This window comes from Sus scrofa, chromosome 14 (genome assembly GCF_000003025.6).
Source record: "Sus scrofa isolate TJ Tabasco breed Duroc chromosome 14, Sscrofa11.1, whole genome shotgun sequence".
In the NCBI taxonomy this organism is placed as follows: domain Eukaryota; kingdom Metazoa; phylum Chordata; class Mammalia; order Artiodactyla; family Suidae; genus Sus; species Sus scrofa.
Window position 1 is genome coordinate 53,772,295 of NC_010456.5, and position 15,169 is coordinate 53,787,463.

The following is a 15,169-nucleotide window of genomic DNA, read 5'->3' on the forward strand; positions in this document are numbered from 1 at the left end:
TTTGTGCATCTTAAATTTCTTTGTAGTAATAAATCAAACATTCAAGATAATTTTATGACGATATGTTGTAATATCAGAAGAGAATATACAAATGATTTGCTTTCCCCAAAAGCAGGTAAAATATGTCACAACATGATGTTGAAAGTTCTTGCATAGTGAAAGTACTGAAACAATTGAAATCATATAGTGATGGTAGCTGACATATTATAATATATATTATATAATGCATTATATCATTACATGTATAGTATACATTGATATATTAAGCCTATAATATCTGAACCATAGTAATAATAACCATATTCACTTTCAAGGAGATATACTTATTGCATGGATTCCACTTTTATCTGGACAAGTGCTTTTTCTACTAAATTATTCTCGGCAAATTTAGTAGAAAAAGCACAGTGAATAATTATTAAATTCATTAAACCTTAAAATAATGAATCAGTGATTTTAAATGAGCTCTTTGGTAAAAGGAAACATAATCACAGTGATAAAAATAATTACCCAAGGAGTTCCTATTGTGGCTCAGCAGTAATGAACTGACTAGTGTCCATGAGGACATGGGTTCGATCCCTGGCCTTGCTCAGTGGGTTAAGGATCTGGCATTGCCATGAGCTGTGGTGAAGGCTGCAGACATGGCCCAGGTCCCAAATTGCTGTGGCTGTGGTATAGGCTGGCAGCTGCAGCTCTGATTTGAGCCCTAGCCTGGGAACTTCCATATGCTGTTGATGTGGTCCTGAAAAAAAAAATTTTTTTTAAATTACCCCAATGAAGAATTACAACCTAAAAATTAAATAAATTGATACAAATTATGCAAACACTTCTGTCTAATACTGGTAATTTAGTTTTGGCAAAACGATGTTACTTAACATGTTAAAGTCTAAATTTTACTGGTGTTGTGTTCTTTGGTTTTTAACTTATAAGTTCTTTTGATTTTACGGTTGCAAAAATAGAAGTAAGTAGAAGAAACTTATACCTGGTTTGGTATTTATATATATTTAAATGACCTTATAATACAGACAATTTAAATCAACACTAAAAGCAACTCTATATTGCTCAATTTTGAGAAACACTAGATAAATCAATTCCTGCTTATGTTCAAAATACAATCTTGCTTCTATACCATAAGAAATCTGTAAACTGAAAAGAATAGTTAATAAATCTGTGAATATTTATGGGTAATACAGTCCACTGCCAGTACGAAGAAGTTAAAGATAGAAGCAATCAAATATCTCATGTGCATCTACAGTGGTTTTGTGTGGCGCCTGTCTCCTCCCCAGACTATGGCTCTGTTAGAGAAGAGGCCAAACCTATTGTGTTCCTTTTCCTCTATGCAGAACCAAATGCTGTGCCTTACTCATAAGGGCTATTCGACAATTTACACAAAACTGCTGGAGCTACTGAATTTGCATATTTCATTTTCAATCTATTCCCTACCCTTTGAATCAGATACAAATACACAATGACACAGTCAACATGGAGGTACTGATGAAAGAAATGTTCATATACTGAGGTATAGGGAAGTCATTCTGACTTATACATGATTTAACTTAAATTTTATGCTAACCAGAACAGCTGTTTTGCAGCCTGTCAAAATGCATCGTACATCTTATTTAATCATTAAAGAAAAGAACGCATTAAAAAAATCAAAGCAAGTAACTGGTTCAGGCATCCAAAGGGGAGCCAGGTGGCCACTGCAGATATGGTTTCAGACTTGCTCCTACATCACCGAGAACTTGAATTTTCTAGACTGTATCAGACTCAAGAGTACCACCAGCTGATCTCAAAGTAGTATCTCCTAGAGGCTTCCAGCTGCATCCTTAAGGTCTCAAGGTCTCCCCTGGTAACTGTCATTTCAGACCTCAACCAATCCTTGCTGAACAAGCACACTTATTTCTTGCCAGCTCCAGTTATAATTCTTGACAAACAACTTATGTAATTTTGTGGCATTTGCCTTTATAACTCTCCTTCATTTTAAATGCTTCTTGAATCTGTCTTCCAGGTTATAGTCCTCAGCTTGGGTCAAATAAAACTCTTTTCTATTCCTATTATTAGACTGTTTATTGATTGTTTCTGTCAACAAAGGAGAAAAATAAATGCTCTTAAATCGATCTCTCTCTTTCTCTTTCATACACACACCTTAGCAGACACACACCACAAATATAGCTCCAACAATTTCACATAAAGTAGGCTAAAAATTCATAGAGAATCAAAAAAAGGGAGAACTCTCTAATACTCTTACAATGAAATAGCCTAACCCCCCGAAGAATTTATGATTTTTAAAAATTTAGATACATTAGGTACAAAAATGAGCCTATTCATCACAAAGGCAAAAGATGCCAAATTTCAGTGAGAATGTGGAGGCAAGGGGACCCTTGTGCAGTGCTGATGGGAATGCATATTGGTTCAGCCACTGTGGAATAGTATGGATGTTCCTCAAAAAATAGGAAAAATAGAACTACCAAAGTATTATGATGGTCGTACCTGCAGCATATGGAAGTTTCCAGGCCAGGGATCTATCTCCTAGGATAGAAGTTGAATCAGAGCAGCAGCCGCATGCCTATGCCACATACATTTGTGATATAGGCCACACACAACTTGCAGCAACCTTGGATCCTTAACCCACTGAGCAAGGCCAGGGATCAAACTCACATTCTCATGGAGACTATGCTGGAGTCTTAAACCAGTGAGCCACAATGGGAACTCCGTTATGACCAATTATATATGCAGTGGCCTCTCTCTGGGCTACATACATTTTGCTTTAAGTCAAAATGAATTTTCCTATCCCAGATTACCATATTCCAAATTTGAAAATGGTGCTCCATATAGAGTGATTACCCCTGCTTGTGTGACTGGCTGAAGAGTGATAGGTGACTACATGTCTTTTGGTTTGTGTTTGTGTTTGGTCTCAATCTCTGTTCCAAAGGAGTTCCTTTTCCTTCACAACTCTGGAGTGGATTGCGGGTTGTGGATCTATCAGCTGCTACTGGGCCTCAGACAGATGGTCTGAGGTCCTACCACAGGAATCCCTGAAGCTCTCTGCATCTCTCTGTTCTTGGCATTTCATGGGAGGATATCTCTCCATTCACTTCAGCTGCAGATGTAGGACCTATGACCACCCTACTTGCTGTCCATTCTTGAAACTAGACCTGGAACTGTATAGCTTTTTGGGAGAGATGTTACTTATCCCGTGACTGCCTTCCACTTTTGAATCCTTCACACCCTCCTTGGTCAGAAAGCACCTCAGTAATACTGAGGAAACTGCAGTTATGAAGTTACTATGCCCAACGCAGTGACTCAGTTCTGTCCATATGCTGAAACACATGCACACTGTGATTCCTTTAGTAAAACAGCATATGTAACATGTTAGTTTATGTGACTCCATTATTTGAACTGGGAACTTTATTTCTAGGGAGAACGTTTATTGTACTTACACAATATAAAATGTCAAGCATGGATCCTGCTGAATAGCATTGAGAACTATGTCTAGATACTCATGTTGCAACAGAAGAAAGGTGGGGGAAAAACTGTAATTGTAATGTATACATGTAAGGATAACCTGACCCCCTTGCTGTACAGTGGGAAAATTAAAAAAAAAAAATGTCAAGCATGTACACAGGCAAAAAAATAAAAAAATTAAAAACAAGGAAGCAAGGCATAATTGCTAATTTCTAAATTTCTCATCCATAGTACTGTTTTTTGCTATGTGTCTTGTCTCAGAATGTTGGCAGTCATAGGTAAAAAGACGCAAAGAGTTGACTAACTTTGTGGGAGGGAAAGGTTAAAATTGAGATGCTCCTATCCATTCCTTTCTATTCTCTCCTGGAAAGAGTTGTAAACATTACTATGAGTCAGTGCTTGTACATGCCTTAGTCTAGGTTGCAGGATGTACAGCACTTTGCGTGTATGCTTTGGGAATCACTGGACTAGGATGATGGAAAAGAGGGAAGAGGATGTCTATACAGAGGTGTGCAGACCTCTGCTCTCAAGACCTTTAATTTATCCTGAGTTGGATGATACCCTGGAGTCAGCTGTCCTCCCAAAGGAAACACTGATCCCTGATGTCCTCTCTCTATGCTTTTGTTACCATTGCCCTGAAATGAGCACATGCTGACAAAGCAGCGTCATTTACTGACAGTCTTCCACTCAGAACACCTGTGAAAGGTATACTCATAGTATAGCATCTTCTGAAGGAGCAGCTCCTCACTCTTCAGGCTGTCAGCCCAGAAGAGAGAAAATTTATCATCTTTTATGAATGCTTCAAGACCACAGTGGCACAAAAAGCCAAGAGCTGGTCAGGTGTCCAAGGCATTCCAAACTTCAGCTGCATTAGCTTTGAATTCATGTGTAATAGTGTCAAATACATAGCATTTACAACTCTACTTAAGACTAGAGTGTTCGGTGATGCTATCTTACTGTCCTGGTGGTTGACAATGAAGCACATCCTATGGACTTGAGGGACTTTTAGGGAGTGCTGGGAGGTACTCCCACAGCATCTCTCTTCCCATTATTTATTGAGTTGGTAGAGACTGATTTCCTTAAGTGCCACACTATTTTGCATCTTTGGCCATTTGGCAGCATATTTTGTGTGTTATCCCACAGAATATATTCATTTTCCTTATAATTATTATTATTATTTTTGTCTTTTTACCTTTTTCTTGAGCCGCTCCTGTGGCATATGGAGGTTCCCAGGCTAGGGGTCGAATCGGAGCTGTAGCTGCCGGCCTATGCCAGAGCCACAGCAATGCAGGATCCGAGCCACATCTGCAACCTACACCACAGCTCATGGCAATGCCGGATCCTTAATCCACTGAGCAAGGCCAGGGATCGAACCCACAATCTCATGGTTCCTAGTTGGATTCATTAACCACTGTGCCACGACGGGAACTCCCCTTCATTTTCTTTTTTAATGGCAATTTAAGAGATCAAAGCACGAATTTTTCAGTGTTTTAAAAGAAAGTTCCCCCCTCCCCCAAAAATGAGTGATAGAGAAAACGAAAATCTCCATTTCATATGAGAACCTGGAATTCATCACGTGGTTCTTAAACAATGCAGTGGATTATTTTGACGTATGTATATATTTTACCCACATAAATGTACACACACACACACACACACAATCTATCTATCTATATGTATATATAGATAGATATATATACACACTCTTGATGGATACATGATACTAATTATATGTCTGTTATACTGATGGGCAATTTTGTGAGTATATGCACGTATTAAACATCTCTTTTTATTCTGATGCTTTGATATCTTGAGGCCATCCTGATTCCTGACTGGTCCTCCCAGGGCTACACAATTTCTAGAGAGAGAAAATTACTTTCCTGCAAGCACACTTTCATAATATATAAACCCAGAGTCCTTCTTCTTTCATCACCTCTTTTACTTGGAACCTCAATCCCTCTGCGCTCACCACCCAGAGCTGGGTATCAGACAACTAGGCACAGCCCCTACTCCCTAGAGCCCACTGAAATGATTCGAACTAGCCAATCCTGCTTACTCTGCCTCACCTGCTTCTTCCAATGGAAACCATAATAACGTTTCTTGTCTACATCTTCCCCTCACTCCTGCCCCACCACTGACCCCGTGTGTCACTATGACATGCTGTGCCTTCTGTTTCTGGGGAACTGTGAGTAAAAATTTCTTCCTCCATGACAGTCACTGCTGTGTCTCCACATCCCACCACACGAGTCAAACAAGTCCCAGGTACCCTTAAAACTGTGTGTGTGTGTTCAATCAGTAAACAATATCATCAAGTCTTTCAAATTCCAGTTATAAACCTCCACAAGACCTAAAAAATGTATCCACTAATTCAATTAATGAACATTATATTCAGACATTTTCTAGAAAGTGAAACAGATTATGGTAATACCTTTGACATCTTTGACTTGGTGTCCGTAATAAGGAAAGACATATTGTTGATTTCATTCTGTACCACGAAGTTCTGCTCTTCTCTTTTGAAATTCTGAGAAGTTCCAAAGGAAGTTGCAATTAAAACCACAAAGATAAGAAGTTCATGTAATTAAAGGCTACACAGGACCCCAAAGTTTCTACAGAGCTAAGTAGTAATTTGATATATAAGACTTATAAAGAAAGGAAAAAATAGCTGTTGAATATCCAATGAGGGTGCCTGGCTAGGGGCAACAATTCTGGGAATTCAATACAAATGCATATGTCTCAAAGATGGAAAAACTCAGGATCAGAAAATTTAAGTAACAAAGTCACAAACCTACCAAGGGGTGGAATGAATACTCCAATCCCAAATACCTGGTAAAGAGCATATTGTGCTATTTGGGGATAAACATAGATTTTTCTAAAAACATCTGCGACAATAATGCAACTTTCTACTCTGTCAAATATTTTACTTACTTTTCCAAAAACCCTAGCATTGTTTCATTCACTTTTAACTGGCAAACATACAAAGCTTTAAAAGAGAAATTAACGACCTAACTGCATGTTCTCTTTTTTTTTTAGCTTTTTAAAAAAATATTCTTTTGACCACACCCACAGCATGTGGAAGTTCCCAGGAGGGATCAAACCTGCACCATAGCAGTGACCCAAGCCACAGTACCAAATCCTTAATCCTTAATCCAACACCAAATCCTTAATCCACTGAGCCACCGGGGAATGCCTGTCTTCTTTTTTTAAAATGAGCAAAACCCAAATAAAATAATTTCATAGTAAGCATATAAATATGTTAATAATTGACAAATAATAAAAGATTTTGTATGAAGGATACTGAATAGACTAAGCCTTGACTTTCACTCAGCTCTTTATTAACATTCTAATTTTACTGTTACTTATAATATGGCTGCTCACATAGTTTCACTTTCAAATATTTGGGGAAGAATACATAGGACATATATTAACGGTTTTGTGTTGTAAATATATCCATGAAATTCAAAAGCACTTATTATTGAAAGTAGCATTAGACATTCATTTGAAAACTTCCTGATGTGATAAAAACTCTAGTTCCAAAATTTTGTGTTGCATTTATATTTAAAGAAGCTTGTTTGGTATTTTTTAGCTACTGATGAAGCTGAAGATTCTCAGTTCGTCAAGGAAAAACAGGCAGTTTTTAGTTTTCTTAAGTGATTTATTCTGGGGCTCTGGATTTCAAAATTTCCTTCAGAAGTATCCTGAATGATCTAGTGCACTGTCCCCCAACATGAGTTACAAAGGATATGACATCATTTATTTTCATGAAAGGAACACAAAGGATCTAAAAGAATTTCCTATGATATCACAGAAAATGAGTATTAATGTGATGATTCAAATTTACATGATGAAAATTCAGAATTTCATTTATTATTTCTTTGTGATTGTATTTTTAATGCATTTTTATATACTTTTTGGTATTAAGTGTGACAGACTCTGCAGAGGTAGGCAACAAATAATATTTATCCTAAATATTAAGTAGGAAGATTTTTATTTAAAAAAATTACATTTTTCCAATGAATCAGATTTGTATAACAATCTCATGAAATAAACTAGGAAGCTACCTCAAATAAGGAAACTGAGGTTGAGGTTTTATTTTTTTTCTCTCTCAGTCTCCCATTTACAAAGTACCAGAGAATTTTAGTAGATAAAAAATATTCTAAGCTTTCGAAATAATTTGGGACAATGCTCACTTAACCATAGCCTACTAGTTATTGTAAATATTTATAGAACACTACTAAGCTTTCTTTAGTCCATAAGCATTTTTAATATTTTACTATAAAGTTCTGATCAAAATCTTTTTCTGATTTAGAAATATATAATTCTACTTGCAACATACAAAATAATGAAAATTCACTAAAATCGTACTGTATAAATTTTATCAACAGGATTCCTATCAGGAGGTTTATTTTCTGCTAATATGTGAACAAAACTAAACTTCTATAGAAACAAACATGTGTGATGCTAGAAGAAATTTAAAGAAGTAGTGCCTTCATAAGAAAAACAATAAATTTAAAGAAGTATCGCTTTTACAAGTAAAATAGGAAATTTAAAGATGCAGAGGCTTTGTAAGTCCCATGACCATAAAACACCAGTCTATCTCAGCATTTCTCAAACAGTGTGAGTACTTCCAGGGGTTAGATAACAAAACACCAGCAGAGAGGGAAGGCTGGAGAATAAAAATGCCACATCTCCATTCCCATATAACCCAAAGATTTATGGGCAAACACAAAAAATATGTTTATGGAGCGCAATTATACATCTCTGGGATTGTTTGAAGATTAATTACAAAACACAAAAGCAGGCTCATAGTGCCTCAAATTCCCCAGGAAAAGCAACTCCCTCCCCTCACCAGTTATACGGGAGACAAGCTTGAGAAACACTCTGCTGGGTATTTACTAATAGGACTGGGAAATCCATCACATTTTGAAAGTCCTTAACATCTACCAAAGAGTAAGCATTGTCAGTATTTTCTTACGTACGTGGGATTTGGACCAGTAGATAAACACCTCGGCAACCATGCGGAAAAGGTCCTCTGCTTCTGGGTTCGGTTCTTTTAGCCACTTTGCCCTGGATCACATAACATATAAAGCAGTTTCTTGGTTACCCCTACAAGTTAATTCAAAACAAATCACCCTCCCAAAGTCAAATTTGAAACCACGGAAACTAAGAGGGTGGCACATGCTTGCCTACAGAGTTCAGAAAGGGCTTGTGTAACATTTACAATAAGTAAAATGTTGCGACTGTCAAATTGCTAACTTTCCCATGCAAAAGGCTCCAGAAAGGGATTTCCCATTGTAATTTTATGAAGCTTGGTAGCATTAACTTATCTGTGGACATCTGGTTATATCATCACCATGGACAAGCTCATCATTGCTAAGTAGTGAGTGAGTCAAGTGACTCAGCTGGCACACAGCAACCCAGTAAGGCTATGACTGAATTAGAGGCATTAGAACATTCTACCTATTATAGTCCACAAATCTGATCAGAAGCGGGTAGAAGGCATAGAGATCTCTGGCCAGCGTGGTGAACTCATCTAGAATGAGAAGTTCCGCCTCGGACATGTCCCCCCTGACCTCGGACTTCAGGTGGTCTTCTTCTGATACCACCATCGCTGCCTTTTTCTTGAGTTTCTCCATTAATGGCAAGAAATGAGTTTTCAAGAGCTGAGGTTTCACTTTATTTATGATAGGCTGGGAAAATACTGTTTGAAGACAGACGTTAATACTCCGCTCTGCGTAAACATTCATTAAAATGAGGGTTAGATGGGCATTGCAACTGTACCGTGATTCAAGCCTCCCTCCTCCCCCAGCACAAGGCTTTCTTTTGAATTCAGCCCAAGTTTCATCTGTTTAGTCCCAAACCTAATCACATAGCCGGTGTTCAAAAGTGATTGCTGAATTGAATTTGATGTGCTTCCTTGTTTTTGAAAAAGGAAATCGGCAGCTAATTTAGAATTTAGAAAAGACATTCATTCACTTTGGAAATCAATTATTATCACACAAAAAAGGAAAGTTCCCAAATAGAAAAGGACCCCCTAGTCCTTTTTTATAAGTGATACACACAACTAAATAATTATACAGACTACGTATCTACTATGCTATATTTACTATGTCATCTCACTTTATCCCCATTCTTGGTCCCAATGGAAGAGTTAGATTACATATACTACTACTCTTTCATTTAATAATAGTTATAGTTGTTAGCAATAGTTTTAAACTTGATTAGGCCATTTTTAAAAGGAATTTTGTTTTCTTAAGAGTCACAAATATACACACGGGGGAAATGTATAAAAGAGAAATGTTAAAATCAACCATAATCACCAAACTAGTAAGACATTGGTGTATCTTTTTGGACATTTTATCAATCAACAGTCTCATATGTATATTTCTGAATTCAAAATTTTAAAACCGTTCTTTTAATCCTCTATGATATTCTGAACATTTTCCAAGTAATAAAATGCTGTTGAAACCTTCATGTTTAAGATGACATAATATTCTGGTATATGGATGCATACAACTTAGTCAACCATCCTTTAGTGGTTGGCCATTCAAATTGCTTCCCATTACTCAATATAAATAGTGCAATGATAGATAAACTTAAATGTAAATATTGGACTATAATCTTTTGATTATCCTCCCCCATTCCCAGTAAGACAGACTGCTAAAAGTGGGTTGTTTCAAAACCCAGTTTTCTTCTTGTCTCTGTCTACAGAACTGGTCATTTTTACTGCAGTGTTCACAGATTAATCTTAGCAGGACTGAGAAGTCAAGAAAATGTTTGCTCACTTAAAAGTAGTAACACAATGGACAATTATCCAACACCTGATTAATCACACATTTTTTTTTAAGAGGACAGCATGACAGAAATCATCAAGAATATTTCTTGAGCACGAAGAAAATATGAATAAACGTGAAGAGAGGGAAATTCTAGTCTTCTGCAATTTGAATCTTTTGGGAAATAAAACGATTTAAGCAGCACATGCCTCCCTCGTCCTTACCTGCCAGCCTCTTCATCCAGGCTCCCTCATCAATCCCCAAGTTATTATATATGATTTTCAGGATGTTGCCCAGCAGCGTGTTCATGTGCTCTGAGTTCAGGGCCGTGCAGCACATCTCGGCCCGCCCCGGGTTATTCTCAGGCCCGTGCTCCCACCAACGAGACATGTAGCTACACAGCATGGGCAGGACCACTTCCATCACGTGTGGCATTTGTGTGTAGCGAATGCCAGACTCAGCCAAGTCCACAATTTCTTCCATGAGTTTCTCCAAGGACGGAATATTGGGACACACATCTTCCACGTTAGTTGGCAAGTTAAGAGCTAGAGAAGCACACATCAAAGTGACTTGTTTTCAGTGAAAGAAGTGACGGGACAGCCACATGTCCACAGTTCACAACAAGCAACTCTTTCACATGGGGCTTCAAAACTCAGCTGGGCCTGGCATGCCTTTATATGGAGCCTTCTCCTTTTTCTTTTGGCAGTTTTTTCAAAATTTCTTTTTTCCCCAAGTCCCGACCCTATCACCTGGAGATCAGCAAATGACTGTTCCTTCTATGTTACGGCAAAGAGGAACATCAGGAGTTCCCACTGTGGCACAGAGAAAACGAATCTGACTAGTATCCATAAGGACACGGGTTCAATCCCTGGCCTCACTAAGTGGGTTAAGGATCTGGCATTGCCATGAGCTGTGGTGTAGGTCACAGACTCAGCTCGGATCTGGCATTGCTGTGGCTGTGGTGTAGGCCAGCAGGTGCAGCTCCAATTCAACCCCTAGCCTGGGAACCTCCATATGCCTGTGGATGTGGCCCAAAGAAGCAAGAAAAGGGAGGGAGGCGGGGGTGGGGTGGGGACATCCAATATCTCTCCCTCTGTCTGCCTGAGTATCTTTCCCTCCATCTGCCCGCTCTCAGGCAGACAGGATTTTTGCCTCTGGTCTCACATTCCGGTCCGTGCCACGGCAGAGGAAGGAGTTTTGAGGTCCCTATGCATGGCTCCACCTGTGTTCCTGGTGCTGAGCCTCCCCTCCAGCAGGAGCTGTGCTCAGGCCTGTGTTTTCAGTCTCTTCCTTTCTGATGCCCCCTGCCCAGCAGCCTATCTATAATGTGCAAATCTCTCCCACCTGCTGACCTTCCCAGGTGCTCTCCTAGACACAGAAATGAAGATATTACAATCCTTGGCTTACGAAGTGTGACTGTGGCAAATCACAACACTGACCAAATTCCTTTTTCCTTCACTTCGATACATTCAGCCTTTCTCGACTCTCCTGAATTTTGTCAGTCTCTTTTACTAACACTTTTTTTCCTTGCTGGACTTTATTTATTTATTTATTTTGCTCTTTTAGGGATGCACCTGTGGCATAGGGAAGTTCCCAGGCTAGGGGCTGAATCGGAGCTACAGCTGCCAGTCTACACCACAGCCACAGCAATGGAGGATGTGAGCCACGTCTGCGACCTACACTACAGCTCACAGCAATGCTCGATACTTAACCCACTGAGCAAGGCCAGGGATCAAACCTGCAACCTCATGGATATAAGTTGGGTTCATTACTGCTGAGCCATGATGGGACTTCTTCCTTGCTGGACTTTTAAGTGTGGGTTTTCTTTAGGCATCTGTTTCTAACTCTCTTCTCTTTTTCAGCTTCTATGTTTCGTCATTCCTATGGGCTTCTGCTTATAAGTGAATAACTCCCAAAGCCATATTCCCTAAAGATTATTGTTTCATAAAGTATGTCTCAAGAAGCACATCAAATCAAACGGGTCTAAATTTAACCTGACCTTGCCTATGAAATCTTCCTTTGAGCATGTACTACTATCTCACTCAGTGTCCTCAACAGCATTATCAATGCATCCCACTGGAAACATTTGAGAGATTCTAGGCTGTGATGCTCTTTCATCTCCCATGGGAGATGACTCTGCCTCTAGGATTTCTCACAACCTCTTCATATAGACCCCAGCCAAGGGGCCTTGCCCAATCAGACCTCTTCTGACCACAATCATTTTCTGATTGGTGACCCACACACATTCGCCTTATTTCCATCAAGATGAGTTTCTAAAATGCAAATCAACTCATGTGACTCTCCTTTTTAAAGCTTATTAAAGGATCCCGTTGGCACTGGTACAGTCTCCACTCCTTACCTGACACAGAAAGCCTACCTGGCCTCTTCTGGATTTTCTATTCTTGCTTTATCTTTCTCTTTCTTCCCCTAAAAGCTATCTCCACCTCAAAGTGCTTGAAGCTTATCCTAATGCACTAGTTTCAGTGTTCCTAACTTCAAGGCCCATCTTGGACCAACTCTCCTAAGTTGTCCCAGGTTTTCTCAGCGCAAAATGCTTTTCTGTGTCTCCTGTGTCCTTTATTCTGAATCCTACCATGTATTTATCAGTCTTTGTCCTTCTACTGCAACTAGAAAATGCCCTGAAGAGAAAAATCAAATCTTATTCATCTTTGTATCACGTCTCCTCCAATCATTTGTTGAATGACTTGACTAAAAAATGAATGAAAGTGAATCATTAAATCCAATTCCTTTGCTTTGTGATGCAAGTGATGTGTTATAGAAAATAAGCAGGGAAGTGATCTGCTCTGTGTATTTCTATATCTGTAATGAAACAATGACATGCTTCATTCTTGATTCATCACAAAAATATTAATGGATCAAAAATCCTTAATGAGGCATGTTTACACAGATAATTAAAAATCCAAACTCAACTGTGTTTTACTGTTTACAAAAATATTATGGAACTTATATAAATACTAAGATACATTCAACACTCTTCTTTAACTTCCTCTGTTATATGAAATTACAATCAAAAATAGGTAAATTAAATAATAATTATTTAAGTTTTTACAAGGGTCTTTACTTGATAAGGTTAATTATAAAGGCAGTGAAATTAATAGCTCCCATAAAAACATGAATTACACAAAGAGATGAGCTCATTAATGGAAAGGAATGCATATGTGAAGAGCACATAATTCTATCCAAGTTTGGGGAACTCTTTAGGGCTTCCCAAATAACTAAAATACAATTACTTTATCAGACTTAGAGAACCAAACTATTAGGAAAAAAAATGCATAGACTAGAACTGTCCTAATAAGATAGACCTATCAGGTGAACCAAGAAAAATGAAAGATACAAATTCTTACATGTAATGACTAAGAATGTCATACACCTATTGGCTGCTGGTAAGAGATAACTAAATTAGAAATCATATTGACCTATTTTTTTTCTCCATAACTGCTGACTGCTTTGTCTTATTACTAAAAGTGTTAATATGGGAGTTCCCATTGTGGCTCAGCAGAAATGAATCCAACTAGTATCCTATGAGGATGCAGGTTCAATTCCTGGTCCTGTTCAGTGGGTTAAGGATGCAGTGTTGCCATAAGTTGTGGTGTAAGTCACAGATGTGGCTTGATCTGGCTTTGCTGTGGCTGTGATGTAGGCCAGCAGTTGCAGCTCCAATTCGACCCCGAGCCTGGGAACTTCCTTATGCTGCAGCTGTGGCCCTTAAAAAAAAAGTGTTAATATGTCTGTGGCTCATTGACTTAGAAGAAATTAAACTCATTTTCTTTCAGAAACGCTATGGGAATAACACACAACATTTCAGAAAAAAAATTCCAAATAATAACACTCATGAATAAATAGCATTGGAGATGATAAATTAAAATAGCCCATTAAAAAATCACGGTTGGAAAATACAGCAAACGTCATCAAATTTTAGCTTCAAATACAAGTACCATGCATGCTTCTATGTTACCTGCTCTCTCTCGTGAAGACTTAGTATTGTAGATAGAGTAAATGTTGTGTTTGTCGAGATGAGTTTCCAAAAATGCTACAGGAAAGGCACCAGCAAAGGCAGCCAGACATTCTCCTAATGCAGAACGTTGCCTATAAGTGGAAAATGCTTATATTTTTTAAGTCTTCTAAGTGAATAACTGAAGAAGTTATATTAAAATTGGAAAGGTCAACCTAAAGGAAGGACAATACTAATACTAATGCTATTGATAAAATTAACCCTCAAATCCAATTTCTATATTGCAAAGTATCATATGCTTTAGTAGCAAATTCTCTACATTAAAAAAAAACCTAAATTATCCGTCAGCTGAAATTAAAAACAGTACAGACAAAAATAACCAAAAAAACCCCCTGTAAACTTCCCAAGTTTTGACATTTCATTTTCTGTCCTTTTCTTTCTTTCTTTTTTAACATGATTATCTGAGGAATAATTCTTGTCATGTGAATAAATGGATTTTCATAAAAATTAAAAAATAAAATACTCATACATAAACACAACTTTCTGAAAATTTACCATGTGTAAGTAATTTCAGGGTAGAAATATGAAGACATTCAAAATGATAAAAACTATTAATAACACCTAAAATTCATACACCCTTTTCAAGGGAAGGAAGGTGTTTAGGGAATCAGACTATGATCAATCTATTCAAGGCTTTCTCTGATACTGATATAAATTCTCTCTTTCCCTTAGTTATCTACTTAATCCCAGGCTTTACTGGCACATCAGGTATTTATTAAATATAGAATACCATGAGAGTAATTTCAGCAAATTATGAACTTAAATGACTTTGTATGCATATTTTATTTAAAAGCCAATGAAAGGGATCAATTATGAAAAGATTAAGTATTCTCTTAGGCAATTTTAAATTTCTCACTGAAAAAAATACTTAAAATTAAAAATGTCTTATTACCTAATATTTTAA

General features: G+C 37.8%; 1 protein-coding gene across 1 annotated transcript in view; it reads right to left on the minus strand.

The window, feature by feature from the left end:
* Positions 1 to 15,169, minus strand: part of RYR2 (ryanodine receptor 2) — a 754,552-nt gene that overhangs the window by 120,155 nt on the left and 619,228 nt on the right. The window contains 5 exon segments of the mRNA XM_021072683.1: positions 5,891 to 5,983; positions 8,439 to 8,526; positions 8,920 to 9,160; positions 10,457 to 10,777; positions 14,209 to 14,339. Coding sequence (XP_020928342.1) covers positions 5,891 to 5,983; positions 8,439 to 8,526; positions 8,920 to 9,160; positions 10,457 to 10,777; positions 14,209 to 14,339 — 874 coding nt within the window.